This window comes from Palaemon carinicauda, chromosome 30 (genome assembly GCF_036898095.1).
Source record: "Palaemon carinicauda isolate YSFRI2023 chromosome 30, ASM3689809v2, whole genome shotgun sequence".
NCBI classification, from domain to species: domain Eukaryota; kingdom Metazoa; phylum Arthropoda; class Malacostraca; order Decapoda; family Palaemonidae; genus Palaemon; species Palaemon carinicauda.
In genome coordinates this window covers 54,523,654-54,542,425 of record NC_090754.1, presented here as the reverse complement: position 1 = coordinate 54,542,425, position 18,772 = coordinate 54,523,654, and the positions used below count along the sequence as shown (strand labels likewise).

Genomic DNA, 18,772 nt, shown 5'->3' with positions numbered 1-18,772 from the left:
CACTATTCTATCTTATTTTATAATTCTTATGGTTTTATATGAAATATTTATTCTAATGCTGAGACTCTTCTTGAAATATTTTATTTTAGTTTTTAATTAGTGTCTTGTAGTTTCCTTATTTCCTTTCCTCACTGGGCTATCTTCCCTGTTGGAGCCCTCGGGCTTTTAGCGTTCTGCTTTTCCAACTAAGGTTATAGCTTAGCAAGCAAGTAATAATAATAATAATATGTTATTTTTATAATAAAATAAATTTTTGAATATACTTACCCGGTGATTATTTAAGCTGCAACTCTGTTGCTCGACAGAAAACTCTACGTTAAAAATCCGCCAGCGATCGCAATGCAGGTAGGGGGTGTACTTCAACAGCGCCATCTGTCATGCAGGTACTCAGTACTCAATGTAAACACAGAACTCAATTTTCTCCTCGGTCCACTGGGTCTCTATTGGGGAGGAAGGGAGGGTCCTTTAATATATAATCACCGGGTAAGTATATTCAAAAATTTATTTTATTATAAAAATATCATTTTTCAATATTAAACTTAGCCGGTGATTATATAAGCTGATTCACACCCAGGGGGGTGGGTAGAGACCAGCAATAATTGTTTACATTATTATGAGCTAAGGATTTTTTATTTCATTTTAGCAGTTATTCAAAATAACAAACATAAAATAAATAAGTACCTGGTAAGGAAGTCGACTTGAACAATTACTCTGCCTTTTTAAGTACGTCTTCCTTACGGAGCCTCGCGATCCTCTTAGGATGCTGAGCGACCCCTAGGATCTGAAGTATCAAGGGTTGCAACCCATACAACAGGACCTCATCAAAACCTCTAATCTAGGCGCTTCTCAAGAAATGACTTTGACCACCCGCCAAATCAAGTAGGATGCGAAAGGCTTCTTAGCCTTCCGGACAACCCAAAAACAATAATAAAACATTTCAAGAGAAAGATTAAAAAGGTTATGGAATTAGGGAATTGTAGTGGTTGAGCCCTCACCCACTACTGCACTCGTTGCTACGAATGGTCCCAGAATGTAGCAGTTCTCGTAAAGAGACTGGACATTCTTAAGATAAAAAGACGCGAACACTGACTTGCTTTTCCAATAGGTTGCGTCGATTATACTTTGCAGAGATCTATTTTGTTTAAAGGCCACGGAAGTTGCGACAGCTCTACTTCGTGTGTCCTTACCTTCAGCAAAGCTTGGTCTTCCTCATTCAGATGGGAATGAGCTTCTCGTATTAACAGTCTGATAAAATAGGATAAAGCATTCTTTGACATAGGCAAAGATGGTTTCTTAACTGAACACCATAAAGCTTCAGACGGGCCTCGTAAAGGTTTAGTTCGTTTTAAATAGAACTTAAGAGCTCTTACAGGACATAAGACTCTTTCTAGTTCATATCCAACCATACGATAAGTTTGGAATATCGAACGATATTGGCCAAGGCCGAGAAGGCAGCTCGTTTTTGGCTAGAAAACCAAGTTGTAGAACATGTAGCCGTTTCGGATGAGAATCCGATGTTCTTGCTGAAGGCATGAATCTCACTGACTCTTTTAGCTGTGGCTAAGCATACCAGGAAAAGAGTCTTTAAGGTGAGATCTTTCAGGGAGGCTGATTGTAGCGGTTCGAACCTGTCTGACATAAGGAATCTTAGTACCACGTCTAAATTCCAACCAGGTGTAACCAAACGACGCTCCTTCGTGGTCTCAAAAGACTTAAGGAGGTCCTGTAGATCTTTATTGTTGGAAAGATCTAAGCCTCTGTGACGGAAGACTGATGCCAACATGCTTCTGTAACCCTTGATAGTGGGAGCTGAAAGAGATCGTTCTTTCCTCAAATATAAGAGGAAGTCAGCTATTTGAGTTACAGGGGTACTGGTCGAGGATACGGATACTGACTTGCACCAGTTACAGTGTCCACTCGAGACTGCTTTGACTGTCTAGACTGAGCAGTCAAAACAACTCTAGAATGCGGAGGTTGACGCACCGCGTCAAAACAAAACAACTTAGACTGTTGTTGTACCTCGCGAACGTCAACGGAAGGTTCCGTGCGTCGCTGAACGTCAACATGCGGCTGGCAGGGTACACTGGAACGCATGGGTGGCGGGACTCTCTCAGCTGGAGTGCGGCAGAAGGTCGCCTCAGCGTCCATAGGACGCACAACCGTGGTTGGTTGTAGGCTAGAGGTTGGTGTCAACCTTCTCCGCACGAAAGTCCTGCATCAATGACGTTAACTGAGACTGCATGGTCTGCAGCAAAGACCACTTAGGGTCTACAAGAGCAGGTGCGGCAACAGACGGTGTGACTGCCTGATGCGGTACCGCTTTGCCTCTCTAGGAGGTGAGCAGTCGTCGGAAGACTGCAGCGAGTCCGAACTGACCCAGTGGCTACAACTAGGCCGTTGGACTTGCGCGGAAGGGACCGACTTGCGCTTAATAAGCCGCGAGACCTTGGTCCATGGTTTCTTACGAGAAACCTCTTCCGCAGACGAGAAATAAATGGGCTCTCTCGTCTTTGTGTGGGTGGGGCGATCTTGGGTAGATACGCCCGAAACCACGGAGGGAAAAACGTCTGTTCGTTGATCAAGGCCTCTCGAACCCATAAGTCGTTCGACATTACTTCTCCCCTGGGCTTGGGAGCTTGCAAGAGGTCCCGGACTAGGTGAACGACAGGCACGAACAGACGAACCCTCGGACGCAACACTGTAACACTTTGCGCATATCACTTTATCGATTTTCTGTTTTGCACTTATTTCACTGAAATCGAAACTTTTACTGATTTCTACCTGAAACACGCAATTCTACCCTTCATTAAAAGGTAGTAATTGCGAAATCAGTCGTATAATGCAGCTCATTAATACTAGCAAAAAACAGAAAACATATATAAAGATAAAAAATTCAGTGGCTGGGAAAGAGACTAAACACTAGTTCAAATAAACTACGTTTACAATCTCTCACCGCACATAGCCTGGGGACAAGAATAAAACCCTAGAAACGTTTTACCTTCCTCCCCGTACAGAGACTAGGGACGAGAGTAACACGAGAACAACGTTACCCGCTTGAACGGAACGTTTTCTCTCCTCTCTCTCCCTCCGTCTCTATCTCTCTCTCTCTTTCTCTCTTGATTTCGCACCTAAGAGAAGAGCCCAATTATATATCGTCAAAAAAACATGTTATTTGACTAAAGGAAAAAACTGAAAGGTTTTCCAAATAAAAAGTTCCTTTAATTTAGAATTTAAAACATTTAAGCTAAGAAAGAATGAACAAAACGTCAGAATCGATTTACTCCTACTGCAAAGTGAAACCGTGATACACTCTCTCTCTATCGTAACGATAGAGCGCATGTTGAACGTCCTGAACGTCAACAACTGCGTAGTCTAAAAAACTAAACGTTAGTTCATCTTTGAAAACAGTACGAAGACTATCAAAGAAATTCTTTCATAAAACATTAAATTTAAAAAGTTTTAAATTCTTTAAAGGCTAAATACGATATAACGGGCTCAACGTTGATTAACTTCGGTTCCAAGTTAGGACCGCCTACTATCAGGAAAGGTCGCATATAAACAAAACATAAAAATTTAATTTTATATGTTTATAATAAATGGAAAGTTAATCGAAGAGGCCTAATAAAGGCGGAGAGATATAAAATATATAGATCTATAACGTGTTAAGCAAAATTACTAAAAACCTAAACACACTTCCGTCTAAGGGAAGGGTCGGCCATTTAAAAGTGAAAGAGAGTCCATACTCTCTTTGTCACCATAATTAAATCTATCCAAAACGAGTTCAAGTTTTGAGATGAAGATAAAACACCTGCATAGCGAAAGCTCAAAACTAGAATAGTGTACTTCACCAAATAGTTGTGAAAACAAATCCAGTTAGTAACAGCGAATTAGTAGGTCTTGCCGGTAGCCCGACAGAGAGAAAATTGAGTTCTGTGTTTACATTGAGTACTGAGTACCTGCACGACAGATGGCGCTGTTGAAGTACACCCCCTACCTGCATTGCGATCGCAGGCGGATTTTTAACGTAGTTTTCTGTCGAGCAACAGAGTTGCAGCTTATATAATCACCGGCTAAGTTTAATATTGAAAAATCAATATATCACCACACAGTGACTAGCACAAGTGTACAGGATGTAGAGTAAATTACAATATTCTACATGAAAAAAAGTAGTACAAGACCATTGTTACAGATCTTCCTCTCTAAAGTCTCTCCTTTACTTTACAGTAACCATTAGAAAATATTTCTACATAAAATAATGGGTAATGAAGTTCTCTTGGAAAACAATACTTATCATACTTAACTCTTTGTATCATCTCAAGAGCCAGAGCTGCATTATGCAGGAATTTACTTTTGATTGCTATTCATCTTATGTTTCTTCTGGGGTTCTTTTATATTGTGCTTTATTTTGTTTTGGGATTACAATGAGGGCAATTGAAAACTAAGGGTCAAATTGAAATAGCTGAAAATTCTCCATCAGAAAAAAGAATATTTAACCCTTTTACCCCCAGGCTCTTTGGAAATTTCCAACCCTTAACCCCCAAGGGGTTATTTTTTCCCCCAGCACATTTTGCAGTATATTTTTTTAAAATTGATCTAACAGCCTTAATTTTTGTCATAGAGAGGCCAGGTTGGTCTCATTCTCTTGGAAAATGCCTGAATTTTCTCAAAAAAATTATCAATAATATGAAAAAATTTTTTTATAGAATTTTTTGCAAGGACGTACCGGTACGTCCATGGGGGTAAAGGGATGAGTTTTGTGAAACGTACCAGTACGTCCTTTGGGGGTAAAAGGTTTAAGTGGCAAATGAAGTAACTGTTGGTAAAAAACATGTACACCACACCAAACAGAAATCTCACATCTCATCTTACAACTTGAAACACTTGACCATCCTCCAGAACTTGCAATACTGTATGACAGTCAAAGTAATACATTTTTTCACATGGAAAAGTAGATATTCAGGGAACATACTAGTCACTCAGTTTAAACATGGTTTATATATCACCTCAGAAAAAGAGAAAACATTTTAAGTGGTTGCTTACCTCTGTCTGCAACACACTACTGTATTACACTTTGTTATGTCACTGTCCAAAATAAGCGATATCAATATAATTTTTTTGGTTGAGCCTTTAAATTCTGATGGTTTATAGTTAAATAAATTTCCCTGCAAGACTATGTTACGTTACCTTTAGTTTCTAATTTCTTTACATAACACATTTATTTCTGAATCTACAGGATCAGAACTTGAGAGATACAACATACTGTAATTGTGCTCTTGGGCAAATTACACTTCAAAGATTTCCTTCAAATACCTATTTCCCTCTGCATCGTGTCTCACATTGAGTAAAAAAGTCTGGCTGCTGCAGTACAAAATGGCAGGAAGATCCTGACAGCACCAATTCATTCCTGACAAGACAATTCATAACAAATCCCTTTAATCCTTGCCATACCCAGCAAAGACCACAATTTAGCCGCAACAGATGACACTACGGATAATCAAGGGAATCTGTACTTGAACAAAAGAGATTTTAAAATTAGTTCCAGGGGCTAGGAAGCCAGCAATTTGTGAAAAATGACCACTGGAGTAGTAGAAGTTTTAAAATGACTTCAGAAAGAAGCCATTTCAGCTACTTCCATTTCATCATGGAAGTTACACAACACTCATTATATTTCATTGCATCATATTTATGTTTTATTTATGACTTTGTGGAGGATTTATTTTTGCTTTATTTTTATTTTTGTTTTGCCAAATCCTGTGTGTGAGAGAGAGAGAGAGAGAGAGAGAGAGAGAGAGAGAGAGAGAGAGAGAGAGAGAGAGAGAGAGAGAGAGATATTGTGTTAGCGAGCGAAAGTAGTTAGTGTAACGATCGTTTGTGGTGAGGAAGACTGTTGGTATAAATGAGATTGTTTGTTTACATGTTTTAGTTAGGTTACGACAGTGGTGAATGTTTCGGAGCGAATGCTTTTTTATTTGACTGCAGCATAAGGCAGTTGTGTGAGAGCTGGATTATATATATATTTTTTCGACCAGCGTGGAAGTGTTTTTTGATTTTCAAAGTAAGTACAGTTTTGTTTATCTTTGCTTGTCGTGATTGTGAATGATAGGAACAATTTATTATTTATCTTGATTATAGTGCGATAGTTCAGTTAGCTAGAAGTGTTCGTAAGTGTTTTTCTTTTTTATTTTGGCAGGCTGCGATTCCTCCTTTGGAGAGACCGAATTTTGAAAGTGGATTTATTGTTGATGACCTGGCCTGTATTAAGATTTTGTTTGTACTGCTCATTTGACTGCTCAACTGTTGACGACCTGGCCTGTGTATTTGGATTGATGATGATGATGATGATACTGGCACCTGTGACTCAAGGTGTTGAGGCCGATATGGCATAGAGAGAGAGACTCCTGTTTACCATATAGTGGTAGTTTGCCGTGAAAAGACAGTTCGGCTTGTGTGTGGCGTCAGTGCTGGTGTCGCAATATTTATAAACATATATTTTGAGTTGGTGTGCGGTTTAGATTTAAGTTTGTTAGGTTTTTTTTGCGTTAATTTGGATGGGGTTTATGGTATATATAGTGTAAAGTTTTTGATGCTGGTGATTCTAGTTTAAAGTGTTAAGTTTTGATGAGTTTAAAGTTTTTTGGGATGGTTTGGTTTGATTTATTATAGTTTGTAAGAAATATATAGTTTTAAGGTTATGTTTTGTTTTGTTTGTCCTTTTGTCCAAGAGTCCAGTTGATAAAGTAAGGGGAAAGTTTGTGTTGTGGAGATAATTGTCTGTTAGAGTGATTCAAGGGTGTGGGGCTTGTTTTTTAAACATCCCGCCACATTATTTTGGCGCCCGAACAGGGACTGCTGAGGTGGGATAGAAGCTGGACTGTTGGACGAAGGACGGAATTAGGTTAAGAATTTAGGATTAAGGTTGATGAAAAATGGAAGAGCAGAACAAGTTACTGAAGGAGGAATTGCGGCTGAGTAAGGAGCGTGAGGAGAGGTTGCTAATAGAGAATGAGAGGTTGAACTGGGAGAATGCGGCGATGCAGAAGGAGCTTAGGGAATTAAAGGGGACAGTAGAGAGAGTGGAAGAATGTGTTGAGATGAGGATGCGAGAGAATGAAGAACGAATGGAGAAACGAATGGAAGATATGATGGGGCAAGTCATGGGGATGATGAAAACTATAATGGGTGAAGGTGCAGTCGGAGGAGTGTCCTCAGCTTCGGGTAATGGGTTGGTAGTGAAAGAGAAGGTTAAGGTAGGTGATAATGGGAAAGGAAGTGATAGTGATAGTAGTAATAGTGATGGTGATATTGAAGATAAGGGAATTAGGCATAGTAAGGATGAACAGAAAGGGGAGAGGAAAGATGAAAGGAAAGGTAAAAGTGATGTGAAGAAAGAGAAGAAAAAGTATCAGGCTGATAGCAAGGACGATCGTGAATGGGTGAAAGTGGTAAGTAAGAAAAAGGGTAAGAAGGGAATGGTTAAGGATAGGAATTTAAGTGTGGAAGTGGATTCATTATATTCGAATGAGGAAGAAGGTAACAAGGGAGTAGACAGTGATGATAGCAGTGAGAATGAACGTGATGTGTGTAAGACTGTGTTTATGAGAGAGGTACCTCGGTGTGAAAGGTTCAATGAGCATAGCAGTAGGGATGTAAATGATTTTTTCAAGGAGTATGAGAGGTATTGTCAGGATAAGTATGGTGATAGTAAAAGAGTTTGGGCTAGGGAGTTAGGAGAATATTTGACTGGGTATTTGTTGACGATGTATGGAGTGATAATGAGTGTAGGGGACGTTGATTATGAAAGTGTGAAAACGAGAATAATTGAGCAGGTAAAACGTATGAAAGGGAGTGTTAAGTATAAGCGTAAAAATGATTTTGATGAGGCAAGGATGAATGCAGGAGAAGCTATATCAATGTACGTATGTAGGTTGGAAACTTTAGCTAGGAAGAAGTATGGGGATGAAGGTATAAATGAAAATAAGGAGTTAATGAGGAAGTTTTTGGCAACAGTACCTGAGAATGTGTGTGAATTTATTAATTTGAAACGCAAAGAGAAAATGAGGCGGACGCAAGAGAGATTGACATGGGATGATATACTAGAGATAGTTGAGGATTATGAGTTAGATAGGTGCATGAAAGAAAGTAAATCTGTGAGTGTAAGAACTGGAATGGAAGAAAGTGTAATAGAATTTGGTAGTTATAAGGACGCAATTTTGAGAGGACCAATGAGGGTAGCTGATTATGTAGTAGATAGGAGTGTTAGGGCGAGTAATGTGGGAATACCTGTAAGGACAAATGAAGGGTTTAGGCAAGGGAATCAGGTTTGGAGGGATAGGAGTGCTAGTGCGCCGCAAGATAGGTCAGGTAGTTGTATCCGTGAAGAGAAGTGTTATAGATGTGGGAAAGTAGGACATAAGAAGAATGAATGTAGATGGGCTCTTGGTGCTTGTTTTGGATGTGGTGAGGTAGGGCATAGAATTAGCGAGTGCACGAAAGAGAAAGGGGTAAAATGTTATCGGTGTGGTATGACAGGGCACATAGCGAGTGGATGTCGTAGTAATCATATGAATGTAATTTGTGGTAATTGTGGTAAGGATGGGCATTATGCTAGAATGTGCAAGGAGCCGCGGGGTAAGTGTACTGAATGTGGTGCAGATGGGCATGTAGCTAGAGTATGTAGGAAGAAGGGATTAAGTCAGCCAGGATGTTCGGGAAACTAGATTGTGAGAGGGTTCAGCTGGGTGAGTCCTCCTGTGTGTGTGGAAGGAATAGGATCAATGTTTGTGAGAATGGGATGAGTAATTGGTTAGAAATGAGCAAGTATGAATCTAGTATGCATGAAAAGTTAGGGCTGGAAAATAAACAATTAGTGTTAGTTGAATATAGGAAAAAGAGGCGTTTGAAAGTTTTAAGTAAGGATGAAAAAAGGGGAAATTTTATAAGTAAAAGTGAGAATAGAAATAAGTATGACAAGGGTGTAAATGTGCAAGTGTGTATGGAAGATAAATGTGTTAATACAGATGAATCATGGCTGAGTATGAATGATACCTATAGTGTGTGTGGCTTTTCCTTAGGTGATGTAAAAGAAAGGATGACGAATGCGAGAGTGAGAGATAGGAGAATGATTAGTAGTATGAATGAATCTTTTACTAAAGTTGAGAATGTTTTTGATGAAATGGATGAACTGTTTACAGAAATGAGTGTAATTATAGGGCCAGATGAGAACGAGGTAGATATGATTGTACATGATATATTAGATGATAGGGATTTAGATAGGAATAGTGTTAATGTAGCGAATGATTGTGATAAGGAAGAAGTGAATGAGAGAGTATATGGAGGCCCAGTTACTCGGAGTAGAGGTCCCGTTCCCGACTGCGACTGGGTTATGAAAAAAATAATGTAAGTGTTGTGTGAGAAGGATTTGGCAAAGTAAGGGGGGAGGAATGTGGAGGATTTATTTTTGCTTTATTTTTATTTTTGTTTTGCCAAATCCTGTGTGTGAGAGAGAGAGAGAGAGAGAGAGAGAGAGAGAGAGAGAGAGAGAGAGAGAGAGAGAGAGAGAGAGAGAGAGAGAGATATTGTGTTAGCGAGCGAAAGTAGTTAGTGTAACGATCGTTTGTGGTGAGGAAGACTGTTGGTATAAATGAGATTGTTTGTTTACATGTTTTAGTTAGGTTACGACAGTGGTGAATGTTTCGGAGCGAATGCTTTTTTATTTGACTGCAGCATAAGGCAGTTGTGTGAGAGCTGGATTATATATATATTTTTTCGACCAGCGTGGAAGTGTTTTTTGATTTTCAAAGTAAGTACAGTTTTGTTTATCTTTGCTTGTCGTGATTGTGAATGATAGGAACAATTTATTATTTATCTTGATTATAGTGCGATAGTTCAGTTAGCTAGAAGTGTTCGTAAGTGTTTTTCTTTTTTATTTTGGCAGGCTGCGATTCCTCCTTTGGAGAGACCGAATTTTGAAAGTGGATTTATTGTTGATGACCTGGCCTGTATTAAGATTTTGTTTGTACTGCTCATTTGACTGCTCAACTGTTGACGACCTGGCCTGTGTATTTGGATTGATGATGATGATGATGATACTGGCACCTGTGACTCAAGGTGTTGAGGCCGATATGGCATAGAGAGAGAGACTCCTGTTTACCATATAGTGGTAGTTTGCCGTGAAAAGACAGTTCGGCTTGTGTGTGGCGTCAGTGCTGGTGTCGCAATATTTATAAACATATATTTTGAGTTGGTGTGCGGTTTAGATTTAAGTTTGTTAGGTTTTTTTTGCGTTAATTTGGATGGGGTTTATGGTATATATAGTGTAAAGTTTTTGATGCTGGTGATTCTAGTTTAAAGTGTTAAGTTTTGATGAGTTTAAAGTTTTTTGGGATGGTTTGGTTTGATTTATTATAGTTTGTAAGAAATATATAGTTTTAAGGTTATGTTTTGTTTTGTTTGTCCTTTTGTCCAAGAGTCCAGTTGATAAAGTAAGGGGAAAGTTTGTGTTGTGGAGATAATTGTCTGTTAGAGTGATTCAAGGGTGTGGGGCTTGTTTTTTAAACATCCCGCCACAACTTGGTATACTATTGCATTAAAAGCTGTTTATGGTAATACTAAATAGATATTTGAAGGGTAGAATTGTTATAACTTCCAATTCAATGTTATGCAAAGTGAAAAGTAATGTCACAAAGATTATCTTTCAATCATTTGTATATACCTATTACGAGGCAGACATATCTTCACTGGACTCTCCATGGTCAGAGTACAGTATGTAAACACTTATGTCCCTAGGAGTAACAATACTCTGCCAATGGCATAAAGAGACCCCAAGAGGGTGTTGAGAGCTAAGCAACTACTGCATAAATAGGCAAATACTATACTATACTTCACCATTTTTTATTAGTAAAAGAAATGTGATACTTTAGAAGCCTTTAATGCTTCTGTTCATCAGGTTTAAGTCCACTAAGGAATTGGCTCTAGTGTTGCAATTACCTTTTCGTTTCACTAGTAAGCTACATTTTCAGTCTATTAAATCCTTATCAGCTGCTTTAAAACTTTTTAATTTTGCTATTCTTCATTTTTATTTTATTATTCATTATCAAGTACTAGCAGTACCAGCCAAACTCGGCTGAATCCCTCGTCCGGCTGGGAGGAACGGAGAGAGGAAGGGTCACCTTTTGTTCCTTTGTTTGAAGTTGGCTACCCCCATAATTGGGAGAAATGCCTTAGTAAATAAATAGATTATCAAACGCATTTTGACAGAATACTAAAATTTTCTTTTTCATAGTCCCATTGATATAGAAATATTCAAGAAATGCATGATATCGAGGTGGGATTCCAGATTACTCGATTTTTCTTTTTTCACGTACCATTGATATAGAAATATTCAAGAAATGCATGATATCAAGGTGGCATTCCAGAAAATACTTGAAAAATATTTTTAGAAAGAAACCATAGATTTTGGTATTATCAAAATTGAGGAAACAGTAAGTATCTCCTCAAAAACCGAGTTTATATTTTAACGTACAGTATTGTAATGTACTGCATTATTTTGAAAGACCTGTGTAAATTCATTTGGCCATACTGATTATGGAATAATCATCAACCATTGCCTGAACTTCCGTGGTCCTAGCTACTGTCCTCTTGGTAAGGGTAGAAGAAACTCTTTAACTATGGTAAGCAGCTCTTCTAGGAGAAGGACACTCCAAAATCAAAACTTTGTTCTATAGTCTTGGGTAGTGCTATAGCCTCTGTACTATGGTCTTCCACAGTCTTGGGTTAGAGATCTCTCGCTTGAGGGTACACTCGGGCACACTATTCTATCTTGTTTCCCTTTCTCTTGTTGTTTTGAAGTTTTATCATTAATATATGAAAGATTTACCTTAACGTTATTATTGTTCTTAAACTTCTCTTTTAGTTCATTTCGTTATTTCCATACTGGGATACTTTCCCTGTTGGAGCCCTTGGGCTTATAGAATCCTGCTTTTCCAGGCTTATAGCATCCTGCTTTTACAACTAGGGTTGTAGCTTAGCAAGTTATAATAATAACAATAATAGCTTGGGTGCTGATCATGAGTATATATGGTCAGTCTCTAAGCATTATCAGTGTCCCTTGCCTCTGCTATTCATGAGCGATCTTTAATCACACGATTTCTTGTTGCTCTTTTATACCGGGATAAGATTGTCCCAACAAAACAAGTCCAAAATAAAAAATACATTACAGGAATAAATAAAGTTTCTTGTATATCCTACTCTCTATAAGAATTATGCTGCACAGTACACATTATAAAAGGAAACTGGAAAAAAAGTGAGAATTGACCTTTTTCGAAACAATACATAACTTGATAAAATACAGATTACAAAAGGAATCCATCTTCATGCGAGTCAGGACAGTATCGATTTATGCTTTTCCCTTTCTTCACTGGGCTATTTTTCCTTGTTGGAGCCCTTGAGCTTATAGCATCTTGCTTTTCCAACTTGGGTTGCAGCTTAGCTTGTAATAATGATAATATCCCTCCTTACACAAGTACTTCAGCTAACTTGCTACTTAGTTTTCAATATTCATTATTTAATCTGAACGAGCAATAGCAAGTAGGGCATCTGTAAAACTATGGTTTGTATTAGTGCGTGCACTCACAACTTTCAAGTGTGTACTGTATTTCCAAGTTAAGACAAACATGATCATCCAGCAGAATGCTAGACAGGACACTGACAGATAAGTGGTAAATAAAGAGAACACCAAAAGCTATCAACTAAATAGTAATGTTTTAAAAACCGCTTGAAAACAATAGATTCTTACAATAAAACTCACCTCCTCCTGCTAATTGGGGCAGGATAAAGAAAAAGCAGCATGCGGGGACAGTGTCTTATGTTGTAAGGAGTGATAATATATATATAAAAAAAAAACATAAGATGGACAAAGACTAACCTGCTTGAGGAACGTGAGGAGGTTCAGATAATAAAAAGGACTCAGAAGGTACATCAGAGTGGGATGCTGTGTGTTGTGGTACAGGTGGTTGTGGTAGTAAAGTTGGAGGACTCGAACTGTCATCTTCCAAACTCTCCGAACAATCGGAATCATTCAAGTCATAATCTGTTTGCACCACGTCCACATGAGTTAATAGTCCTTAGCAAATTAACATTCACTACGTGAATTACAAACCATGCACGTACTCGTACAGAACCAGCGGGCAAAACGAGTGCACTTACAACAACCAAGCATCTACACATCATTCTCACAGAAACGAGGTAGCCAAGGAGACTTCAGGAATAAGCAATGTCGAGACTAAAGGTGGGTTTATACGGTCGAACAGCTCGTCGCAAGTGTTTGAAGTGATGTTTGAACGTATGAAAGGGGTATTTGGTTGTCGAACATGTTTGTCAAATGGTTCGAAGAAAGTCTGTTCTGGCCTGACTTTTGTGGCAAGGGCTCCATTGTCCACGAACCTTATGTATTTGTGGCTGACTCCACTTCTTCGAACCATTTGACGAGCAGGTTTGGCAACCGGGTTCAACGAACCGTTCGACCGTTCAACTGCGTGCTTAACGGTTGTTTTGAAGTGACGTTTGAACGTGCGAACGGGGCATTTGGTTGTCGAACACGTTCATCAAACGGTTCGAAAAGAGTCTGTTCTGGCCTGACTTTTGTGGCAAGGGCTTCATTGTCCACAAACCTTATGCATTTGTGACTGACTCCACCTCTTCGAATTGTTTGACAACCAGGTTCGGCAACCGGGCTCAACTAACCGTTCAACCGCGTGCCTAAGAAACAAAGAGGGGCTCATGCACATCACATTGTCACCTCTCATGCACCTGCTGTCAAGAGTTTGGTTCCTTATACCTGAAACATCATTTATACAATGCTTCTAATCTTTTATCAGTCAAGAAATGTCTTTCATAAGGAATACAGAATACGAATACTATACACAAGATACATACATTCTCTTAAGGGAAAAGAAGGTGACGTCTAAAAGTACTTGTTAAAAAGTTATAAAATGCTGTACAGTGTACTGTATACAGTTAGAAAAGACTTGGAAAAATAAGGAAGAAATGACAATGCTACGGGTAAAATAACAGCACCGGCTATAGTGACACTACTGAAATAATACTTTAGCTACAGAACATAAGTAAATTCTATATGTCAACATCATCTACTGTCACACTACTAGTATGCTGTACAGTGTACTGTATACAGTTAGAAAAGACTTGGAAAAATAAGGAAGAAATGACAATGCTACGGGTAAAGTAACAGCACCAGCTAAAGTAACACTACTGAAATAATACTTTAGCTACAGAACCTAAGTAAATTCTATATCTCAACATCATCTACTGTCACACTACTAGTATTTCAACATTAAATTCAACAGCAACAACAACAAAAAGCATAAATAGCTACAGAGTACAGCACGGTAATATAAACAAAATTACATTTTCATTGACAAATATTACATCACTCTACCAATATCAAGACTAGAACATACTTTTACTCCACATTTTACCAAACTTAACCCTTTTACCCCCAGGCTCTTTGGAAATTTCAAACCCTTAACCCCCAAAGGGTTATTTTTTTCCCAGCACATTTTGCAGTATATCTTTTTTAAATTGCTCTAACAGCCTTAATTTTTGTCATAGAGAGGTCAGGTTGGTCTCATTCTCTTGGAAAATGCCTGAATTTTCTCAAAAAATTATTAAAAATATGAAAAAAAAAAATTTTATAGCTTTTTTTTTTGCAAGGACGTACCGGTACGTCCATGGGGGTAAAGGGATGAGTTTTGTGAAACGTACCAGTACGTCCTTTGGGGGTAAAAGGGTTAAGTATAATGCAACTATGGATATTAGTTGTAATATATTTGGATAATTGCAATGATAAAACTACAATATATTTCATGCTTCAAGGGCTTATAAGGGTTACATAAACATTACAACCACAATAGATCAATAAAGTCCTCGTAAACAAAATCTTTATACTTGTAATCCAAAATATACCTTGCATTTTTTCACGAGTATTGCTCCTATATACATGAAATTCTGAGCATAAAAAGATTCTGAACATAAAAAGGTTCTGAACATAATAATTTCTGAGTATAAAAAGGTTCTCAACATAAAACCCATCTGGCAACCAATGCACAGTACGGTTTGAAACAATGAAAAAATCAACCAAAAAAATTTATAGTAAAAAAAAAATGTGATATGTATTTAAGGCTTTTAACATCAAGAGTTGTCCCATACTGTACTGACATTTACGAATTTGTTCAACGGAGGCATAATTTATACCAATAACCCTTTGAGCGATAATCCTTCACGAAACAGATACACACTCAAGCTACAGGACCTTTTTTGGAGGGACATTTCACTCAACTCATCCTAGCAAAAAAACTATATAAAATATAACTTTACAAAATTCATTATTGTGTAGATGAATACATCTATTTTCCATTAATATATAGACTCAATATTTTAAATTTAATATTCTATAAAATTTTCATGTGTAAATAAGAGAAAAAACTATTCAGTACAAGACGTAAAATATGTTCGATGGCACTCAAAGGGTTAAGATTATAAAGTATATGCAAATTTATGAAGACTGTATTATGGTATTTACATACATAAAAAACCCTTATTATAACATGCCTTATGAGATATTAAAAACATTAAAAAAAAAAAAAACTTATTCGCTAACTTCAAATATTTCTCTATATTTTCATCATGATTTACAAATTTACATCTCAATATAACCAGGAAATAAAGTCAAAATTCAAATACAAAATTTACAAATTTACATCTCAATATAACCAAGAAATAAAAGTCAAAATTCAAATACTCTAATGCATAATGAAATAAAACTGGAATGGGAGGAGATGATGTTATAGAAGCCCAGTTTGTTTCAAAATAAACCCACTATTACTATCAGACCATATTCATAGTTTTTAAGATTACAGTGAACCCTCGCTACTTCGCGGTTCGACCATCGCGGATTCACCACTTCGCGGATTTTTTTCATAACCCATGTATATACATATATCGCGGATTTTCCAGAAATATCGAAAATACCGCGATGTGACCGATGGTGCGAGATTGGAGAAAGTAAGGAAAATTGAATCGTGATTGATTTTCAATATAAATGAAACTTTGAGGAGCAACAAAGATATCATTTGTTAGAGAGATAGAGAGAGGTAAGGAATGGGAGGTAGTGAAAAGTAGCCCACAGAGAGAGAGAGAGAGAGAGAGAGAGAGAGAGAGAGAGAGAGAGAGAGAGAGAGAGAGAGAGAGAGAGAGAGAGAGAGAGAGAGAGAGAGAGAGAGAGAGAGGGGGGGGTTTAAATGTAATAAACAAAAAAATTTGATAGGTTATAACACATTAGTGCTTATGTAATATCAACTGTATACTGTAGACGGTTTGAATAAGTTAAGAAATGATATAAATGATACTTTGTTAGTGTATTCGTACACACTCAAGAGCGGCAGCTAGATGACAGCTGATCTAATCACAGCCAAAAGTAAAAAAAAAAAGAAGTCAACAATACTCGATTTTTAAAACAAACCCGAAATTTAAAAACAAAAGTACACGCTTTCTTAATGTGCAATTATCTATTTAAAGAGTGGCAATTTTCTAGAATAAAATGATATTTCCCAAAAAATAGTGGTTTGCTGATGAAATCGGATGCCGTATTTTTAGCTATGATTGAAATGGATGTAGACTCGGCCTAATTATTTAGTTTCGTATTTAATTGACACTAACAAAACTAATTTTAGTTTCTTCATCTAAATGTAAGTATTGTATAACACGAAGAGAGAGAGAGAGAGAGAGAGAGAGAGAGAGAGAGAGAGAGAGAGAGAGAGAGAGAGAGAGAGAGAGAGAGAGAGAGAGAGAATCAGCTGTTGTACTCAAATGGCGTGTTTTTGTTTCGTGAGAATTTCATCGCCACGACTTTAACAACAACATACTGTACTGAACTTTACAGTATTATACAGACTACTGTAATATGATAAAGTAAAATATTTGTAATCTATTTTATATGAAATGGGGCTATTTTTTTTTGTTTAAAATTTACATTTACGTATGTAAAACAACTCTCTCTCTCTCTCTCTCTCTCTCTCTCTCTCTCTCTCTCTCTCTCTCTCTCTCCTCTCTCTCTCTCTCTCTCTCTCTCGTAGATTGTTTTCCTGCTTTGCTACGTATGTATGATTTTATATAGATACAGTAAATAATATTTGTAATAACATATTTTATTAAAGCTTTTACTGTAATATCATTATTTATCACTTTCATCATGCGCGTTAAATTCCTTAGTTTGTTTACTGAGCGCACTTTATGACGCCGTCGTTTCAGGCGGCGTCATAAAGAAAAAATTTCATTTGGAAGTCCTAAGAAAAATTAAGTAAAACATTAGTAATAACCAAATCAACATACTGTACTAAATAATCAATATAATCGATGCAGAAACTAACCTGTACACAGATGTGTAAATGCGTTTGTTTCTTCATTATAATCAGAGATAAACGTAAACAAAACATTGGTTGCCATTTTTTATCGTGCTTTTTGGCGTGTTTAGGAAACGCATGATATAAAGTCGCCCTTAATATTTGTGCCTGTTTTAGTTTAGGGTATGTTAGTACATGCATTAAGTGTTCTGTACATTAAAGGGTAGTTTGTTAACAGTACTACGTACAAGGGAAGGTTTTAAAAGTCTGAATATACATGTTAAATAAATAAGTAAATATGTTGTCACTACTTCGCGGATTTTCACCTATCGCGGCCGGGTCTGGAACCTATCTACCGCGATAAACGAGGGTTCACTGTACCGCACTACTATATTATTATTATTATTATCACTTGCTAAGCTACAACCCTATAGTCCATTTCTTTTAGCGAGGCAGATTTGCACCGACTCGCAGCGGTGCCCTTTTAGCTCGGAAAAGTTTCCTGATCGCTGATTGGTTGGACTAAATAATTCTAACCAATCAGCAACCAGGAAACTTTTCCGAGCTAAAAGGGCACCGCTGCGAGTCGGTGCAAATATGACTCGCTAAAAGAAATGGACTATAGTTGGAAATGCAGGATGCTATAAGCCCAGAGGCTCCAACAAGGAAAATAGCCCAGTGAGGAAAAGAAATAAGGAAACAGAATAATGTGCCTAAGTGTACCCTCAAGGAAGAGGACTCTACCCCCAAGACAATGGAAGACCATGGTACAGAGGCTATGGCACTATCCAAGATTAGAGAACAACAGGTTGGATGTTGAAGTGTCCTTCTCCTAGAAGTGCTGCTTAAAATAGCTAAAGAGTTTCTTCTACCCTTATCAAGTGGAAAGTAGCCACTGAACAATACCAGTGCACTATAGTCCATTTCTTTTATCGAGGCAGATTTGCACCGACTCACAGCGGTGTCCTTTTAGCTCGGAAAGGTTCCCTGATCGCTGATTGGTTAGAATCATCTTGTCCAACCAATCAGCGATCAGGAAACTTTTCCGAGCTAAAAGGGAACCGCTGTGTCGGTGCAAATCTGCATCGCTAAAAGAAATTGACTATACTTAACCCCTTGAGTGAAGAAAATTTTTTTGGTTATCTTAGTGTTGTCAAATGTATGAGGAAAGAGAAGAATGTGTAAAAAATAGGCCAGACTAATCACTGTACGTGTAGGCAAAGGAAAAATAAGCCGTAACCAGAGAGGGAAACAATGTAATACTACCTGGCCAGTTAAAGGACCCAATAACTCTCTAGAGGTAGTATCTCAATGTGCGACTGGTACCTTGACCAACCTACTTGCTATATAAGGTTGAT

The 18,772-nt window shown here is 37.7% G+C and overlaps 2 protein-coding genes across 5 annotated transcripts in view; one reads left to right on the top strand and one right to left on the bottom strand.

The window, feature by feature from the left end:
- Positions 1–18,772, bottom strand: part of LOC137623124 (testis-expressed protein 264 homolog) — a 44,131-nt gene that overhangs the window by 9,275 nt on the left and 16,084 nt on the right. For 2 of the 4 annotated variants that reach the window (XM_068353796.1, XM_068353797.1), the window contains exon 7: positions 12,923–13,087. The exons of the other annotated variants lie outside the window; for them this stretch is intronic. In XM_068353796.1, the coding sequence (XP_068209897.1) occupies positions 12,923–13,087 (165 nt within the window). The remainder of the gene's footprint in view (positions 1–12,922; positions 13,088–18,772) is intronic. 4 annotated transcript variants of the gene reach the window in all.
- On the top strand, positions 7,712–10,436 carry LOC137623125 (uncharacterized). The gene is made up of 2 exons (XM_068353801.1): positions 7,712–9,799; positions 9,935–10,436. The coding sequence occupies exon 1, from the start codon at positions 7,758–7,760 to the stop codon at positions 8,715–8,717; it is 960 nt and encodes a 319-aa protein (XP_068209902.1). The 5' UTR covers positions 7,712–7,757; the 3' UTR covers positions 8,718–9,799; positions 9,935–10,436.

Bases quoted from the DNA above. Each gene is read 5' to 3' on its own strand.
- LOC137623125 (XM_068353801.1), top strand. From the start codon at position 7,758: ATGTATGGAGTGATAATGAGTGTAGGGGACGTTGATTATGAAAGTGTG.